This window comes from Notolabrus celidotus, chromosome 22, assembly GCF_009762535.1.
Source record: "Notolabrus celidotus isolate fNotCel1 chromosome 22, fNotCel1.pri, whole genome shotgun sequence".
Taxonomy (NCBI): Eukaryota; Metazoa; Chordata; class Actinopteri; order Labriformes; family Labridae; genus Notolabrus; species Notolabrus celidotus.
Window position 1 is genome coordinate 13,991,070 of NC_048293.1, and position 19,922 is coordinate 14,010,991.

Genomic DNA, 19,922 nt, shown 5'->3' on the forward strand with positions numbered 1-19,922 from the left:
ATTGCTATTAAGCTGCATCCAATTGGACCAGGCTGCAAAAAACTTGATGACAGCACACATGTAGAGCCGAGTCAGGGAAAAAACTCGAGCACAGCCGGAGCCCGTGCTTTCCCAAAGCACATAGCAAGGCGTGATGTGATGCGATGCCCCCCCTGCTTGACCCCCTCCCCTCGTCTGTACAGAGAGTTTGCAGGCCCCGCAGCTTTCTCATGGCTCCTCCACAATGGCGTGTTTGGTAGCTGCCCGTCGTAATTGCTTAATTAGGCGAGCACTTGATTAATTTGCACTAATTGACAGCTAATTTAAGGACTCAGGGCACATCGGATTGACGTTTGTCGGGGCACAGGGGCTATGTGAGGTCAAGGCAGCGCGCTGCGGAAAGAAGGGTGGATGGATGGATAGATAGATGGATGCAGGAGCTGGGATTTTTCCCTCCATATGGATGAGCAGCACTGCGGAGACTGACCCGTTTCTCTAACGGGTTGCAGGGAGGGAGGCTGCGGGTGACAGGCAGCCAGCAGTGCGTGCAGCGTATTGAGGATGTCAGGTCGCTTACCACGTCAACGCTCAGCTCAGCAGCCTGCATGCTCATCGGTCAGCAGCAACAAGTGTCCGCATGCAACCAGTGCCAGCAGAGGAAGGGTCACATCCAGGGGCCTGAATACGAGCAAAAACTTTATTTCACGCAGAGACATTGTAATTACGCAGCCTATCAGTTTATTGTGCTAAGTTGTAAAATTGTAAAAAAAAACAAAAAAAAAAACTAGGCTATTCAAATTCCGTAAAATGTATGCAACTCAATTAAACATCAAATTATGATTTGCTACAATTGAGGCATATTAACACTTTTATACGAAACTATGCCAAATAAAAGTTGAATTGGCTGGCCCTGATCTTCACTATATACAACAGTAAAAAGCATTTGTGACTGAAACGACTGGGCCAAAATAAAGGCTATGACCCATAAGGATGTTTCATGCAGGATCTTGTTCTATAAATGATGAGTCTTTTTTGAGGAGCATAGTTCAACTCAATTAAAAAAATAAAAACCTACATCATTTATCAGCTTTAACTGAAATAGCCCCTCCTGTTATAAAGCAATGTTGCATTCAAAGCCCTGAATAGGATTTATTTTTATTAAAACTATCGACACAGCCTATGAGAAAACCAGAAAACTATAGCTTAAATATTTTCATATAGATAAAAGTGAACTAACTCATTGCCCTCTATCAGGTCATGGGACGCTCACGGCCCCACTAAGTTTTCTTAGGGAGAAACTTGCTCTTTTTGGGACCCGCAGTTTGTGTGAATATTCCATAGTTCCAGAGGACGGATAAAGGGTCCGCGTAAGAGGCAGGGGGTGGGTGTGAAGCCGCGTATGCAATGGCGGCCTCTGTCCGTGTGAATCGGAAGGACGATGAGGGGCTTATTAGCGGCCTGCAGAGTAGTGTAACTTATTGGGGGTGAGTGGCCAAAGCTCCAGCGACATCTCCAGCCGAGAACAGTCCGAGCCATTGTCTTACCTAATTATGGCGGATGGACTTCTTTTTGTTTCCCTTTCGGCATGCCTGTCTGATTCTCTTTTTGCCCGGCCGCTAGCTCCGACAAGCCTGAAGTGTGCTAATTAGAGAAGAAATGGTCCTAGTAATTATGTCAACTCTCATTAAAGGCGATGACAATGAGCAATATTATTTTTACGCAATGTTTTGTGTAGGGGACCCAGCTTCCAATGCTCATTAAACGGAAAACATGGCCTGGTAGCCGGGAAAGCACTCTCATGTTGGGGTTGCTGCACTGAATGGAGTGATTGCCCTGATTAAAGACCTGTTGCATCACCAAAGTTAGCTGCTGCAAACTGCGACATGAATCATTCAGGCCAATCATCTTTGAGTTTTAAATCTTTATTATACAACCTCACAAACTGCAAAAAACTGCAAATCATGTTTAAAATAGAAATATGAATAAATAGTGAACATTTTGATCAACAAGCTACAGAGAAATTCAGAGAGAGCCAATGCATCTCAAAGTTTACCAGAAATGTGAAGGCATCTATCTAAGAGGACATCAGGTGCACTAAGGAGCTTAGGTTTGAATGCAAAGTCTTTAAAATGTGTTGTGAAGGTCTGACCATGTTCAGAGTGAAGGCAAGTTTATGTTGCAGTCCAAAGTTTCCTCTTGCTTGGAAAAAAAAATGAAAAAATGACATGTCACTTCTTTGGCCTCTCCAAGATATTCAGAAACTTCCCCCTGGTCATTTCCCTGGCTGGAAAACAAACAGACATAAAAACATACATCCAACAAGAGAGGGTTTTAAAAAAAAAAAAATAATAAGCTTTCTAGAAAATAAGATTAGTTTTACACCTTGGTAAGTTGTTCAATGAGAAAAAAACACCAGTCTTCTAGTATGTGCCTGCAGCTCTTACCCCCTCAGAACTGTTGTTTAGCAATGCAAAGCATGTTTTTAATATCGGCAGTGTCACACAGGGAGGCAATTTATACAAACATCTGTTCATTCAGGACATGGAAAACAACATTAAATTGAGACTAGCTACCTTGTGATCTGCCTGATTGCTGTCTCAATGTAGTGAGGTGCATGTACTCAACGCTATATGCATGCATGAGTATGTGTGTGTGTGTGTGTGTGCGCGTATGTGTGTTTGTGTGTTTGTGTGTTTGTGTGTTTGTGTGTATGCAATGCAAGGAAGATGAGACACAAAATGTCTATTAACCTAGACTTGTGATTATGGGTTATGGATGATGTATGCAATAAGTGAGAAATAACTGGAAGTCAGAATAAGGGAATCACTTTCGGGGCAAAATAGATAGAAAAGAAATGATGGATAAGAAGATTTTTTTTTAAAAAGGAACCCTTCAGCTCACAAGAGGTTGTGAGATCAGACCTGAGGGTTCAAAAGATGTTGAACTGAATAGAAAATGCAACAGAAAATTAAATAATAATACTAATGTTTCTTTTTAATCTTTCCTATTTCAACTTCAAACATTGAAACCAAAAAAAATTGATAATGGGAGAATAATAATCACGCAAAGATTAATATGTATGAACTACAGTATACAAAGTGGTTATGAGAAGATAGCTTGGCTTTTTTAAGGACACTAATAATCTAAGAGATGGTCCTGTAAGAGCCGTTTAGTTCATCCTTTTTTTCTGATTCTGTTTTATAGAATACATAGTCTTGTGAGTTTATTTTTAGTGTTGTGTTTCTTCCTAAGAGAGCATTGACCCCTATTAATATATGAAGCAATACTTATATCAAACAGTTACATAGTAGATTTGTTGTTTTAGGTGAAAACATTTCCGACCTGTATTCAAAGTTTCACTCCATCAGGAGCTGAAATGACACATGTAAGTAAAATAAAAACCATTGTTAGAATTTTTGAAGTCCTTAAAAACTAACTAATCTGAAGTTTGTTTACACTGTGACACAGACAGATAAAACTATCCCTGATGATGACCCTGTGTGAATGAGGTCTTCATTTGGGAGACACTTATTGCTGAGGCTTTTCTGTTACACACAAACACTTGTATCACTGTGGGGACTTTGCTGTAGCAGCATTAGAGACCCTGGAGAGACTGCATCCAGGTTCAGTAATTGCTCTTTGGTATAGATAAGAGGATCAGGCTCTCGTCTCCACTGCAGCTTTTATAAGTCGCAAATATCGCCTCAGCAACTCTATTTATTTTTAATGGTACATTGCACAAATATAAGACAGCAGAGAAGCTTAGGACAGATTGATTTCAAACAGGCGTTAAGCAGAACAGCATCCTCCTTTATCATGCCTACAGGAAGACTGTGATGAAGATGGCTGCTGTCTGCCTGTGTGCTGATGTGACGAGGCCCCGCCCCCCCCTCCCTGCAGCGGCTAATGAAAAAGCCCGGGCCAGTTAGTAATTTCGACGAGCCGCTTGGTGTGGAATGATAATGGTGCATCTGGGCGTGGGGGCCACGTCACCTTGAGGTGTCCCTCATTAGGTTAAAGATGATGCTAATTGGAATGGGAAGGATTCATTTTGCACTTTGCTGTCTCTTTGAATCACCCTAAACAAAGTCATCAGGGGACCTCTGGACATGCAAAGGGTGCTTTAGATTGAAATCAAGCCATCAAAATTAGGCTGGGGGAAAGCAATTACATGTGGATGACCCTGAAGCCGCGGGTACTTTGATGTCACTTTCTTATCAGGAGCAGTTACACCAGGAATGGTAAAGGATAGCGGTTAATTTTTCGGATTTTTATCCCATAGTGCCTCTCTCTCTCTTGTCATCACTTTCTCCATCTTATGATGAGCCCAAACTGTAAAAGAGATCAGTGAAGGCTGTGCCACTCCTCCGGAGACCCCTCGCCCCACCAAGCGTCTCATTAATTAAGGTTCACTTCAGCCTCCCCCTGCTCAGAGAGAAATATCATTCATATCATCACATTAAAGACCCCATTAAACATAAATCAGAGCTCAATTTATGATGTGTGGCTCTCTTTTTATAACAAGGAAATACGGGGGAAACTGATTGGCAAGGTGAGGGTGGGCTCTGTGTCAGTGCTGAGATAAAACGAAAACATCAGCAAACGATCAGCGTATATGAAAGGTTTGGGAAAAAGCAGGCATGCAAAAAGGGACTTTTTCTCAGACCTCTTATTCACATGCAATATAAAGATAAGCTAGTAAAAAAGGTAAGCATAGGCTTGTTTTATGTGCATTTTACTCACCAAAGTGCTGCATATTCAAGAAAAACAGTCTAAACACTGAAAAACACTGTCGACAGACTAATATCAGAGCTTTGTGGAGAGGCAAGCAGTCTGACTTAGAACAAACAGGAAGGCATCGTTTTTGTTCAAACTATCACTGACACTCAGTTTATCTTATTGGCTGTCTGCTTCTACAGGGTTTGTGCCAACAACTATTTACCCCAATGAACCAACAGTTTATCTACTAATACATAAAAATATGTACTTTTTAATTTAGTTTAGTGTCCTTTAGTATTGTTGTTATAAGTACAATTAAGAATATTTGGATGGAAACTCCACTATGAAGACAGTAATGCAATATCATGATGCTAAAACTAAAGCAGCCAAAGGGAATCTGATAATTTTATCATCTATTTATCAAATTAAGTTACATTTGTGATGTGAATCTAGCGGCTTATACATCGGTGCGACCAATATCCCAGTATGAAATAGAGAGAGGTATTTTATTCAGTTTCTGTGTGTTAGCCAGAAGATGGAAGAAGCAAGCAACCACTTTGCTGCCAAAGCTTACTGGATACAAAGTGAGGAGAATGAGTCTAGCAGCACCACTTTATAACAGCTTTCCACCCTGAGTCGTAATCATGCATTTAAAGAAAACTGTCTGTCTGTACCTCACAACTACAAAGGCTACTTCCACTGAGGTCAACTACCTCACAAGATAGTGAAGACAGATGGTACTAACGTAACATGGACTTGATTAATCCAAGAAATTCAAGTTTTACACTGGTGTTTTTAGATCATGCTACACACAATTTTTTATACATACACTCATGCACAAACACGTATTTATGGAGGGATGTCAGAGTGAGGAGGCTGCCAACAATCAGCTCCATCCAAGCAGTTGGGCTTTCAGTGCCTCGCTAAAGGGCATCTCAGCAGTGCCCAGGCAAATGAACCTCCAGCCACTGGTCCAATTGACAAACTTGGTCCATACCAGCAGCCTGTTGCACAAACTGGGTGTAAGCTCAAACGTAGCCTAGTTTGAACGCAATTTCTCATTTAGGATTGAGTTTACACTCTACTAACGTTTTGGGCGTTGCACCAGCTGAGATAGTTTCAACGAAACCCTAAGTTACAATGTAATTCTTCCACTTAGCTCCTAGTAGGTGTAAAGTCCTCCGTAGCATATATCGGCTGCCATTGCGCGTTGTTTTGAAAGGTGGGATGGTTTGGAGGATGAGGAGATACGGAGAGTTCTCCCAGCTATATTATGTCGGCAACGAGTTATCTGCGAGAGATTACATCCTTTGGAAAAATATGTTCCGAGAAGATTAGGCAGGAAAGATAACAATGCATCAAAATTGGTGCTTTCCTCTGATTGGCTGCTGGAAGTTGAACGTCATGTCTGCGACAATGTTTTGGTCAGTTTGGACGTTACGGTCTACTAGTTAAGATGAACCTTACGTCTCTGTGGTGCAACCAAACAATGACACAACTTAAGTTACAAACCAACTAGTTTCAATGTCTGGTTTAGTGTGGACTTTACTCTCTAACTTAGGACACAACTTACGCACAGCTGGTGCAACAGGCTGCAGGACTTTAACCGATTCCCAAGCAAAGTCCTTATGGACTAAGCTACTGCCACCCAAAGGGAGTTCCCTGACTGGGAATCGAACCAAGCTGCACGGTGAGAGCGCCAAATCCTAACCACTAGACTACAAGGGAAGGGGTATTTTTGTCTCTTTTCAAGCCAAACAGCTGATCAGTGGCTGCAGGTGGAGGAACATGTATGTCTTGAGAATAGCGCAAAACTGAACATGCTTTCTGGCGGCAAAGTAAGGCGCTGGACATTTTCAGTCAGTATACTGACAAAGATCTCTTGTGGATAAAACACTTACTTTTTACAAGTACTGAAGTACGAACTATCGCTTTAACAAGAAAGTTGGAGAAAAATGTGATGATGCATTTAGGATTTCAAACTTTGCTACAACGATACTTTGTTTTTCAGGTAATTTAGAAGGCAAGGCAAATCTAGTCATAAAGCACATTTAATACACAGAGGCAACTCATTGTGCTTCATACAAATAACAGAAACATCCAAGAGAAGATAAAAAAAAAAACATGCTCATAAAAGAAGATTGAAGTCTTAAAATGTTCGTAAAATGCAGAAAGGTTTTGTTCTGCGAAGTTGATCAAAGTTTTTCAAAGATGTATGAATACAGAGGAAGTTAGAAAGTCTTGAACACACACTTCCACATACTTGCACGCTCATCTACACAAACACTCACAAACAAGCTTTGTCATACAACATGAGAGATCAATACTGATTAGAGGGACTTAGAGATTTGTTTAGTTGATTAGAAAGGTCAATTACTAATTTTGCACTAAGTTAATCAGCATCTTGTTACGGCTGCCATCCATACTAAATGACACCTTATGGATCTTGCAGGCCATCTCCTTGCCCTGTTGATTTGTTGCTCTCTAATTATCATTTAGACCCGACTGTCTTCAGATTCCATCACAGTCCAACATGCCAGGTCAGTAAACACGGCCGCATCATGCTGTGTATAATCATTTTACCAATGACAGACAGTCCTGACAGCAATCTATTTTTATCCGAGTAATTTGAATGATTTTTTTTATCCATAAATAGACGCGGTAAAAACAAACAGCTTTGCCGGGTTATCATCAGAATGAGGTCTGAAGTAAAGAGAGGCCAGTGTGGAGCAGATAAAAGAGCAGCCTGCTGAAGGCTCCTGTACCCCCTCAGCTTCTACATCAGCACAGTAATCCTCTGCATGTAGATTTGAGCCTGATTACTGCTGCTGAGGTACATTGTAACAATGGAGATTAACCTATATCTGGAAACAGCTAAATATGCCCTGTGGCTATTTAAAACGCCGCCCTTTTTCCATATCAAACAAAAAGGCCTTAAACTATCACCAAAAATCTTTCTGCAGTTTTCTCTGCTTCACAAACCTGTTTCATTTCCCAAGAGGCTGGAATGTAAATGTGATGCTGTAACATCTTACTCTCCCCTCATTTACAGTGACTGATCAGGGTGTCATTGTCACAGCTCACTCCCACCCCCCACCACAATCCCCCTGTGTATGAAATGAGAGTAATCATCACTTCACCCCCCCTGATAACCCCCCACCCCATGCCGGCCTCTCTGGATGGCACGCTCGCCGTGAGCGGCTGGACCCCTGTTAGCTCCAAAGACAGATGACCACCTGGGTTAACTGGAGTCCTGGACCCCCGCCCCGACTGCCCCGATACACTTTCATTAAGAGCAAAGAGGACTTATCTGACCCTCTCTGCCCACCGCCACAGGCTGCTCAGCTATTATGGCCTGTAAGCTTTATTTAATGGATTTAACATCCTCTTTCACCGCCCTCCTCTCTGGGGACGAGGGAGACACAGAGGAGATGAAACACACGAGCAAAGAAACACTTGAAGGCACACACACACACACTCAGCCTGCACCCCTCCCTCCCTCCAGCAACACATACACATGACGCTCATGTTTGTGTTCAAAATTCAATTACCCACTTATTGATACTTCACAGGGATATTTAAGATGCAGACACGAGCTGTGATTTCCCAGGGGAGCCACTGGTTCCTCTTTATGTCCCAACCGAGAGGGCCCACCCCTCCTCTCCTCCCCCTCCCTCCTTCTCCTCCAATGCATTTTCGCCTGGCTGACACACACACACAATCACACACCAAAACAAACACATCTGCACCTCCCAACCCCTGCCCCAGCCTGCGCCTGTTCAAGAGGTGTCCTTATTAATAGGCAATCAGTCAAAAATCATTCATTAAAAAGCCTAAAAGGTTTTACACCCGTGCTATGATTAGCTGGGAAAGAAAATCCAATGAATTTCTAATGCCTTTATGGAAATGAGGTGTCATTTCCGATCTGCTCAGGGAGGCGGCAGGCTGGCAGAACTGAGGAGCGGTGTGCGGGTGTGTGTGTCTGCATGTGTGTGTTGAAGCTGTGCCTGCCTCTGCTTTCACACAACTCCGACACTGATGCTGTTTAAGATAAGGACAGGCTCTATCAGACACAGCTGCAACCTGCTACACAGAGGAAAGAGAGAATCGTGTCATCCTTTTCTACAAAATGTGTGCAGAGCTGCTGGAGAGTTTTACAACAATGGAGATATCACTGTAGCAGCAAAAAGAAACTCTTCAGGGAGCCAGTTTAAGAAAAATAACAACACAAGCCCTGTTAGGGTGGTAAAAACTAAACTTTTGAGGCTAAAATACCCTCAGTCCTTGTTTCACTTTCCTTACAGCAACCCTGTCATCTTAAACGAGAGTTGCACAACACCACTGCCATTCATCCCAACTATGATTCACCAGAGGACAGACACAGGAGACTACTAGAGGTGAGGAGGAGGAGGAGAAGGAGGAGGAGGAAGGGTGGTAGCAGTGGCGGTGGGGAAACATCCCCTGTTCCTCATTCAGCGGCTGTCAGCTCAGGCACTTCATAACGGCCCGCCCCACGGTCAGCCAGCCTGATGGATTGATGGAGGCACATTAGCGCCAGTGGAGCCCAGTGAATGCAATCATATTCAGCAGCGGCACGCTTCTAATAGGTCGGAGATTGATCCTAAGGGTGAGGAGGAGGAGGAGGAGTAGAAGGAGGAGGAGGAGGAGAAGAAGGAGGGGATGGTGGTGAATGCGGGCCCATTAGGAGCTGTCAGGGCAGGGCGACCTTCAGTCTCACCTTCACACAGGTAGACACAACAGGGGTCAGCCTGGGTCTGTGTGGGGTGGCATCAGAAGTGCTCTGTGGTTCTCCATGAGAGACAACAGGTGGTCCAACACCCAGAGTACACCAAACAATGCTGTATGAACCAAGATACCAAAGCTTTCCACGGTGTGAAGCAGTGATGATACCTGCGTGCTGCCGTACTTTCATTTATATGTTCAGAGACACGTTCTTTCTAAAGTGTCTGATTCTCTAATGTCAGGACAAAAAGAGCAAAGACAAGTCGTATGGAAGTTGATGTCTTTAAATTATTGTCAAACAATTATTATTGAGAAAGTCTATCATAAAGGATGGATGACATGAGAGCTCCCAAAGAGTGAAGTCAAGAGATTGAGGTTATTAAGCCCGCCTCCTCCATGTCAATAGAGTGAAAATAAGTAAAAGTATAAAATCAAAATACACAGGAAAATAAACCTTTAAAGTTCTATCATTTGGGCATTTTGGCCTTTAATGGATAGGACAGCTGAAGAGAGACAGGGAATACGTGGAGCAGAGAGCGGGGGAAGACATGCAGCAAATGGTCGAGGCCGGGAGTCGAACCTGCGACAAGGACTATAGCCTCTGTATATGGGGGGCACGCTAAGACGGCTAGGCCAACAGCACTCCACAAATAAATCTTTTGTATAGGTTTCTGTTGATATAGACAGCTCTCAGGGTCTGTACGCTTTTTTCATGGTCAAATTCGACTACTTTTCAAGGACTTTGAAGGTCAATTTTCAAACTTTTCAAGTACTACTTTTCAAGACATACAGTAAGAGAGGCATGAAGATTTGCACCTTTTTCATATTTTTTCTTCTGTTAAAATTGATATTGTTAATGATGCTGTTATTAATAAGCCTTCAATGTTCAGACACAAGCAGAGGCCGTATCGCTGTCACTCGCAGGATGTTTGTAGCTCGGAGCCGGTCAGTGCATGTCCGCGGTCGGTCTGTGACGGGTCTCGATGAGAAACACCCTGTCGTGCCTTCGTATCCAGCAGGAGAGGCCTGGCATGACACGGTATTTTTAGACGAGACTTTAACCAACCGCGGTTATGAGATAACCTGCCCCGAGCTACAAACATCCAACAGGTGACAGCGATACGGCTGCTGCTTGTGTCTGAATATTGAAGACTTATTAATAACAGTATCAATAACAAATAACAATATCAATTTTAACAGAAGAAAAGATATGAAAAACAAGTGCAAATCTTCATGCCTCTCTTACGCTATGTCATGAAAAGTAGTACTTGAAAAGTTTGAATTTGAATTTGACCATGAAAAACGTGTATGAGCCCCCAGAGCCGTATAGGTTTCTATAAGTCATGTAGGTTCAACAGAAACCTATATGAAAGATTTATTTGTGGGGCGCTGTTGGCCTAGCCTCCAACTCTGCGGCCGCCGGCTCAGGCACAACACGGTATTTTTAGACGAGACTAGTCGCCGACGACCGCAGTCATGCGATAACCTGCCCCGAGCTACAAACACCCCGCGGGTGACAGCGGTACGGCTGCTGGGAATCATCACACCACCTTACATTTGACTATTTTATTTATCTTCATTTAATCAATCTGTTGAGTCAGATTGCTGTTAATTGTGAAACATATATGATTACAATTTCAAGCATTTACAAGCACTTAGACCCAAAATTCAAGCATTTTTCATACCTTGAAAACACAACATTAAAATGCAAGCATTTTCAAGGATTTCAAGTGAGCCCTGGACTCTAATTAAGCAGATTTGTGTCCAAGTGATAAGTTTAGTTGTTTTAGTCATCAAATGTAAAAACTAGACTGCATACTTTTCTGCTCTTATAACTTAGGCTTGTTATGCGACTTCGACAACATGACAGCAAGACTCGATGAAGTAAGGTGATAATATTACAAGTGGTTTTGTGATGTTTTAATAACACTGTTAAAGTAGTCAACATTGGACTGTCTGATTAATGTGGTGATATTAAATATATGTAATGTAGCTTAACAACAACAGGGCGGATGTTCAAACTCATGGGGGTATCTGGCATGTTGTTTTTAATAGGCTTTAACTGGACACACTGACAGACCTAATCCTTGATTTGAATCTGTCTAAGACCGTTTCAGAGTGACTTAAAGTGCTGACAAGTGAGTTTGGATAATGTACCCTCCCAAAACAACTGCCCTGGAAACATATCATCCCTTCAAATTCTACTAAGCCCAGAAGCTATAGCTGTTAGCTTGACAGTAAGAATCTAATAATCTTCTGTGATTGGTTTCAAAATGTTTTCAGTGAGGAAAAAAAAAATCCAAATTGTAATAACTGAGCAGTCTGCAGTATAAACCTTTTCTAACCGCCCATCCTTGATGTAGAAAAGTATTCTGTAGCCTTGAGCCTACAAGTGTGACAGAGCACCATCACCAGCTCTAACAGTTTGGTGCTCTTTAACTCAGGCCCCTCCAGCGTGTCCCAAAGGAACACTCAGCTTTCAATTACCTCCAATAACAGCACTTATCAGAGTCCTCAGCTTTCCCCTGAGACCGCCGGCTTGATGCCCACGCTCAGCGGCCCACGACAGGGGCATTCATCACGGGGCGGAGTAACAGCTGGGGCCTGAGGAAGAGGCACGCGTCAAACCCCTCTGGGACCAGACGGGGCCAGCGTCATACAGCTATTATTGGGGGGTGCTTATGGGTGGAGGGCAGGTGGGTGTAAGGGGGGGGTTAGGGTGTGTGAAATCCTCCCTCATATCTATGTTAATATATATGTCAGCAGGGCTATACAGCTGAAACCAGAACTAGTAATGCTCAGGTTTATCCTGGGTATAAAGGAATGCTGGTCCTGCTGTAATGTCCAGTCCAGGTTCCCTTCTCCACTGCTGTGAAGTGGGTGACTTCTCACTGCCTGATTGTGCTCTGCCCATTAACCAGCTCCCTCTTTAATGGTCCACATGTTGAAGGGGGAGGGGCAGTAAATCCTGTCCCCCGGCCCTTGCTCCACCGCGCCTCTGCGGAGTCTCGTTTACGGGCACTGAAGAGTGCACAAACATGATGAAAAAGTAGCTGAGATTTACAGGGCCTCCAGTGACAGCCGGGAAAAGGAGAAAATTAAACCAGAGAGCATTAAACAGGCACCCATTACAGAGCTGCCCCGAAACCCGTAATAACCGTCATTGTGTCCCGTCGTCCTCAAGGTACATGACATGATTGCAAAGCCTGCAGGCCGGCAGCACCTGTGACAGCTAACATCTTTATGCCAGGCCAGCCAGATTACATGCTGGGGAGTCAGCGAGATTAGACACTTTTTCAATGAAATTAATTTGTGACTTGGGTTGGTGAAAATACAACACATGCTACACAATCCATAGCTGCTTAATAAGTAGTTAGTCTCATCTAGACTTTCAGGATTGTCTCAGTTTGATATTTGTGCATCGTGTCACTGCAAATATGAAACGAGTGATCACTTCTTTGCCTTAAAGCTGCTGATTCCTTTCAAAAATTAAAAAGTTCCAGCATAACCATCTCTCAATTTCCAACAAAGCCTTCTCAAATGATGTCTCACATGATTTAGTTCATGCATGCAAGCTGTCTTTGGGTAGTTTACAAAGCACTGCACTCATTCAAAGCTGCTGCAAGTAGATCACAGCGCAACAAATGCTTTTTCATCTCTGCTCACTTTATGTGTTCAGAGGTTCAGACATGTAGAGTGAATTTAACTGACCTAGAAATCAAATAAACATGCATTTATTTATATATTCCATTCCAGTAACAGGGGGGCTTCACCGTGATTCTTTATTGCTTGTGCGCTTTTTAAACTGGAAAAAAAAATACCCATTTTCTCAGGAAATATGAGCACTTAGCTACATCTCTCTAATCCACACTCCATAAGGATTATGACAATGGAGGCAGCCGGGAATGGATTAAAAACTCGATTTTGCATCCATCAAATGCTTGGGCACTTGTTGTATGGGCTTGTGTGGGCAAACCATTGTCTCTTACCTTTTCCAATTTATGAAGATTGACCCAAATCTGCTGTTTAATGACATCAGAGTGAACTTATTTAGCAAGAATGGAGAGATGATTCTGTGTTGCAAAGTTTTAAAATGATGTGTTCTGTTTTTGGATGAAAACATGTAAGCCCATGTGGCCCCAGCCTGTTTTAATGCGAGAGCAGACTGGATGCTCCTTCATACGCTACATAGATTGTAAAGAAAGGCTATGAGCACCATCTAGTGGTGACACGTGTCTCAGTCAGGTGCTTGTGATAAACCTTGAATCATGTGTAGGGTTGCAAAATTCCGTGAATTTTCAAAGTTGGAAATTTTCCATGGGAATGAATGGGAATTTATGGGAATAAACCAGGAATTTACTAAACTGAAGGTTGGCTCTTAATAGGGAATTTAAATATAGTTGGGGGAAATATATTTTAGCATAATCCTGACTAAAACAACCAGATTTCCTGCAAGAAGATGCTTTTTTATTTGCATGTTGAATGTGACTTTTTTGGAGGGAGAGCGGCTCTTTTCATTTAACATTTTGAATGAGACTGTGTTGGGATTGCACTTTTGTTAATTTTTGAATGTGTTGGGTCGGGGGGATGAGTAATATTTAACACAATATTCATGTTTTTGCTCTTCAATGAAAGAATTGATTGTTCAATAAAATATCAAACACTTGATAAAGTTCTACTTACAAATAAATCTGTTTTAATTGGATTATTTTGGATGGACGTCTGCTTATGACAAAAAAACATTTATATTGGATATGATACCTTTCCATTAAATTCCCCTCAATTCCCAGTTAATTCCTATAAATTCCCATGGAAAGTTTCCAATTTGGAATATTTCCAAAATCCCACAGCTTAACTTCCCATGGAAATTTACCAGAAACTTTCCGGAAATTTTCCACCCCTTTGCAACTCTAATGATGTGTTCTGCAGCTGCCACTAACCTGTTGCTGATTCAGATGTTTGATAAGACAGGAATTCTGTGACTCGCCCTTTAAAAATACAGTTTCTGATTGTACATCTCATGTTGTGTATTCCTTGTACTCACACTCCTCTAATCCCAGCTGGTACGCCAGGTTCTGAAGCCCTTTCACCTTCTCCATCAGGTTAGCCGTGGTCAGACTGCCCAGCTCTACAGAAAGATAACACAGGGACGACAGCTCTTAGTTGCAAGGAAGTGATGTCAGAAAAATGTACCCTCATTTGACAGGATTATACATGAAAAATATCTTTGTCCACAGTTACAGGTATGAAGGGGTTTCTCATAATTTCAGCACAGTTTGGTACATTACCTTTCAACATTTCAATGTCCTCACTCTCAAGTTCAGCCATCCACTTTGGGGGTGAATTAGTGATGGGCTGGGGTAAAGGAGAATACAACAATTTATATCTGATTTATAGATCGGGTAAATATCTCACAGAACGTCAGGCCTGTTTAATTATCCAGGTTTGTAAATCAAAGTGATCCACAGTGGATCTTACTCACGTTTTTACAAGATGCAGCAAATTCTGAAACTCCAGGCACTATTTAGAGATCATCAAGGTTAGGACAACATAAACAAAATGTGAAAATGAATTATAAGACATGAGAAGGGAGACGGTGCACTTACACTGCTCTGGCCACAGGTCGGGTGAGGCTCTGTCCAACTTCTCAAAACTCAGCAAAGAAGATTCAAAATCATCACCTGTCATGACACAATAAAGGAAGGGTTATTTTGTCTGCATGACACCAGATGGAAGAGTTGAGAGGTTAAAGGGACTCTTAGTACTAGATGCACTTTTTTACAGGTATATTATTTCTTAACCCTCCTGTTATGTTGTGGGTCAAATTGACCCTTTTTAAAGTAAAAAAAAAATGTTAAAAGTATTTTTTGCTATGAAACTTCTTGTTTGGCTTAATCAGCGTAAACTACATATAAAATGAAAATGGCTCATTTCACATATTGGCAACCCCCCCTGCATGTTTATATTACATGGATACTGGTTGTGGGTCAATTTGACCCGGCAGTCAAAGTGGAGGCTAAAAGGGGTCAGAAGTGTCAAATGTTTCTTTGCAACTGTGTTCATAAAAAATGAGTGAGTTATCCTCCTTGACCCATGATCTGTGTGAATTAAAGAACACCATTGCACTAAATATTAATTTAAATGGTTAGTAATGGAGTTAATAATGAGATTAAAAAAATGTTGAGTGGGATTTTTTTGGGTTCTGACATTTTCGGATCATTAAATATCCCCCGGGTCAAGTTGACCCAGGAACATTATTGCTGTCCCTGAGAAACAAACCCAGGAGGGTTAACAACAAAAGTGGGGAAATTATGATGAGAAGGCACAAATTCCAGAACTTCTTTTCATCTAACAGATCTGGAAAAACAACGTCAATATCTATCAGACAACAATATGCCCTCTTAATGCTGTTTACAAATCAAGTAGATCTGCATACAAAGACCACTTGATCGGATGTTAGTCATAAAAAATAACTAAGCAACAACTATTTTTATAATCAATAAATATTTTACTTATCTATCTTTATTTATTCATTTATTTATGTATTTAAAGAAAAGAAAAAACTCTTCAACAATGATGAATTGTCTACTGTCCCACCACTTCATTCTTTTTCGTTTGCATTCATTCTTGTTAATCTTTTGCGCAGTATTTTGATTTTGCATTGTTTGAATTTCTACACTCCTCTCTGTCTGCTGAAGGTTTATTTTGTCTTCCGATGTCTGCCATGCTTTGCTTGTCAAAAATGTATGTTTTAAAGTGTCTGTGTTTTTTGAATGTTGGTTAGATAACTCAGGATATGTGAAGACGTCCCTTTAGGATCTGATGAACCATTTTGAGTATCTTCCACATTTTAAGACGTCTATAAGACGAAAGCTATAAAAGATAAAAGTGAAAACCTGTTGGCGGCATCAGATTCAAGAGGATTTTTCCAAAAACAACTGAATACTGTATTTAATGAATGCTGTTATCTATCTGTGAAGTTTAGTTCAATAAAAGGGGTTTCAATGTTACATAAATCTTCATGCGTCCCAGCCTTCCAGGACACAGGGCTGTACATCTGTTTCAGTTGCGAGCCCTTAACTAAAGCAGAAAATGATCCCATTAGCTGCAAATACACTCATTAAATGAGAATTTAAACAGCACAAAACATTATTTTAAATGACTAACTATACAGTGCATTTATATATACAGGTCACATGTTTGCTCCATCACGAAAATTGTACTTTTTCATTGAAATATTAAAACATGTTGTACATTGTTCCATGCTTATTACATATTTCATTTAGAAAAAAATCTTAAACCTCTATAATCAGTATTGATCTCCAATGTAATAAATAAATCATTTTATTTATCTTAATTGGTGTTTATGTAAAGCACATTTTGTTACATTATTATTGTACGAAATGTGCTTTGTAATTAAAATCTGATTGATTGATTGATCTTGTTGAGGTTTATGTGTGTTAAAGACTGTTAAAGGCACTATGAGGAGTTTTTCACCATCTGAGAAACAGACTGAAACCAACACTGATGCCTCTTTATGACCTTCAAAAGCAAACAAAATCAAAATCAACAACACTGATACCTTCTCTGTTGTCATTTTTAATGCCTTAAACCATTCAGTAGGTGTCAGACCACATGATTGACATTTGGCTTTAGAAGCATCCTTTTTCGGCTGTTTTCATGGCAAATAATCACATTGAGTGATAAATCTGGCTGTTAAAAGACAGCAGGGTGAGGTTTTGTTTAAAACACTACTTTTGCATGTACAGAACAAGAGATAAGAGGTATCACTTTGTCCACAATGGGGCGCCAAAATTGATATGAATCAAAAGTTCCTCACGGCAGCTTTAACATGGGCAGCAAAATAAAACAGGCAGTTAAGATAAAGAACTAAAACATACAGTATTTTAAAAGACATACAATTTCCCTATAAGAACTCTAAAGGAATAAAATTATTTTAAAATACATTTCTTAAGATGGATCAAATAAAATTCAGATAAAATGTTTTAACTGTTTTAAAAAGTATGTTTTAAGAAGCGATTTAAAAGAGCTCACTGATTGAACAACTACGCAACCTCCATCATCCCATTATATCTCTATATGAGTGATTCTATAATTAGGGGTACATTTCAAGTCCATGGGGTGTATTTGTCAATTTTACCAAATATTATGGGTCATTATTTTTAAAAATGTCCAATCTTATATTGGATGATATTTCTCTTTCATTTAATACAAAGAGTTAACAGGATCCATGATTTATTTTGCAAGAAATACAGATTATATATTGGAATTTAAAGTTTTTGTGCTGTCCGATTTCTTAAATGTCAAGTTTGCTCTTAAAACTTAACAATAGAATAAATGTATTTATATATTATTTCAGCATGAATTGTTCAAAATTAATCATTTAAACATGATACAGCTGTTTTTAAATTTATTTAAAACATTAATATACATGAAATTATTAACTTTATGTGTGTCCGAGAAATCATTGTCAACTGTGTTACCCACTGATAAAAGCCCTATAAATCAGCAATGGTTTGCTCCTAAGTCATATGACTCACATTGCTGGAGGGCACATCCTTCTAGGTGGGAACCTTGAAGACAGTGTGATAAGTTTCAACTCCTCCTTGTTGATATTTCATCAAAATGATTGTCTACACATGGAGTGGATTAATTGTTCATCAACTGTGTTATCAACACTTTCTAGTGTACTTACTTTAGGTGTTTTAATGACAAAAATGTAAAGAAAGCACACAGAAATATGAGTTGATCATGGTCATGTGGTGACATCTTCAATGTCTGTAGCTAGCACAAAGGCTAAAAATTGAGGAAATGTCAACTGTGTTACATGTCAACTATGTTACCCATCAAAAAAATATATATAAAATTATATTATATTATATTATATATAAATGTATATTATATATTTAAAATAAAATCAATCAATTGTTGCAAAGAAAGGTTTCTCTCTTATTTCCATAATGTGTCCTGTCAACTGTGTTACTCCTGTCAACTGTGTTATTTTGTTGTCAACTGTGTTATTTTGTTGTCAACTGTGTTATATCCCACAGAATATCACTTGTCAGCTCAAAAATCTTATTTTGAAAGCAGTTAGACAAACAACAACATAACCATGGATGAATAGACCCAAGACGTTGCAAACAATTGTTTTATCAAATGCATAGTACTTCATTCATGTCTTCTACGACACAACTTTTGTCCGTTACACAGTTGACAAAATAATGAACCTGTTGTTTATTTTGATTTGAACATTTAAGAAATCATTAGAGCTTAAGCTTGCCAATTAATGGATTTAGCACAATCTAGGGGTTTACTGTGGAAACAAATTGAATATTCAGCCCAAAAATCATACTGATTTTTTCACTTTCTTATTGGTCTGAAATGTACCCCTAATTATAGAATCACTCATATACAACATATAGAAATACATTTTTTATAAACATTGTGTTTAATTTACCATTGAATTAACATGTATTTGTGGTGTACGAGCATGTTTTATATCATTCAATTGATTACAATGGGAAAGAAACACTGCAGATAAAGAGAATAATGAAGTAAAGTCAGTATAACAGCATATTTCCAGGGAGAATCCAGCAGGATGAGACAGTCTTTATCTAAATCAGTCATCTTAAGTGTAAGTGAAATCATGAGGAATCGAAAGAGTAAGGTCAGTAAACCCAAACTAATCACGACATTGCTCAACAAAACATTTAGACTGTTACATCGAGGTAAATAAACCTGTAAACAGTCCAGCAGCTAGCTTGGAGAGTATCAGTGTTTACAGATAGCAGCACACACAGTTTGAGCTCTTTTAAGAACAAGCTGTACGATGTGTTAGAGCTTGTTGTCTCCTGTGCTTCCCTACACACTGGACACACACAACACTGGGGCTAGTGGGGCTTTAGCCAACGGTTAAAACATCTCCAAACAGTAGAAATAATACGCTAACATGTGTACTGTGTCATTTCTGGATGTTCCTGAGAGACAACATGTGAGTCGCTGATGATTTAACGCTCTTGAAAAGGTCAAATTAACAATTTTACCGCAGCATAACAAGGTAAGGAATTAGAATTTACCTCCATTTGGAGACGCCATCTTCACAATAAACACGTGACCAACGACAGCCAATAGGAGCCGCCGCCCTAGGGTTTGACGTGTAGTGTTGTAGTTCATAAACGTGCCAGCAGGGGGCGTTTGAGTTTATTATCTTGAATCAAAAGTTCCATAGTATGGGAGCCCGTTTCCGCCAGTTTAAAACAAATTTGAAAAAAAAAAATATATATATATATTTTTAGGAAAAGTAAAAAAAAAAAAAAATTGGGGGGAGAAAGAAGAAAAAAAGTTCTGACATAATAATAAGATACTAAGTCTAAGCCTTGATGGTTTCTCAAAAAAATGATATGGCTAGAAGCATTGCAGGTTATTTTATTGATGCTGTAACTGAAAACAATAGATGCCCT

At 40.2% G+C, this 19,922-nt stretch overlaps 1 protein-coding gene across 1 annotated transcript; it reads right to left on the minus strand.

Annotated features, from left to right (window-relative positions):
- Positions 1-1,885: 1,885 nt before the first annotated feature.
- On the minus strand, positions 1,886-19,638 carry lin52 (lin-52 DREAM MuvB core complex component). The gene is made up of 6 exons (XM_034675960.1): positions 19,539-19,638; positions 15,048-15,122; positions 14,924-14,961; positions 14,730-14,796; positions 14,486-14,569; positions 1,886-2,263 (listed from the first exon to the last, which is right to left on the minus strand). The coding sequence occupies exons 1-6, from the start codon at positions 19,633-19,635 to the stop codon at positions 2,208-2,210; spliced, it is 417 nt and encodes a 138-aa protein (XP_034531851.1). The 5' UTR covers positions 19,636-19,638; the 3' UTR covers positions 1,886-2,207.
- Positions 19,639-19,922: the final 284 nt, after the last annotated feature.

Coding starts and splice junctions, on each gene's coding strand:
- lin52 (XM_034675960.1), bottom strand. CDS start 19,635: ATGAACTACAACACTACACGTCAAACCCTAGGGCGGCGGCTCCTATTG. Junction 14,962..15,047: donor CGACCTGTGGCCAGAGCAGT/GTAAGTGCACCG, acceptor ATCTCTAAATAG/TGCCTGGAGTTTCAGAATTT. Junction 14,570..14,729: donor GGACATTGAAATGTTGAAAG/GTAATGTACCAA, acceptor ATCTTTCTGTAG/AGCTGGGCAGTCTGACCACG.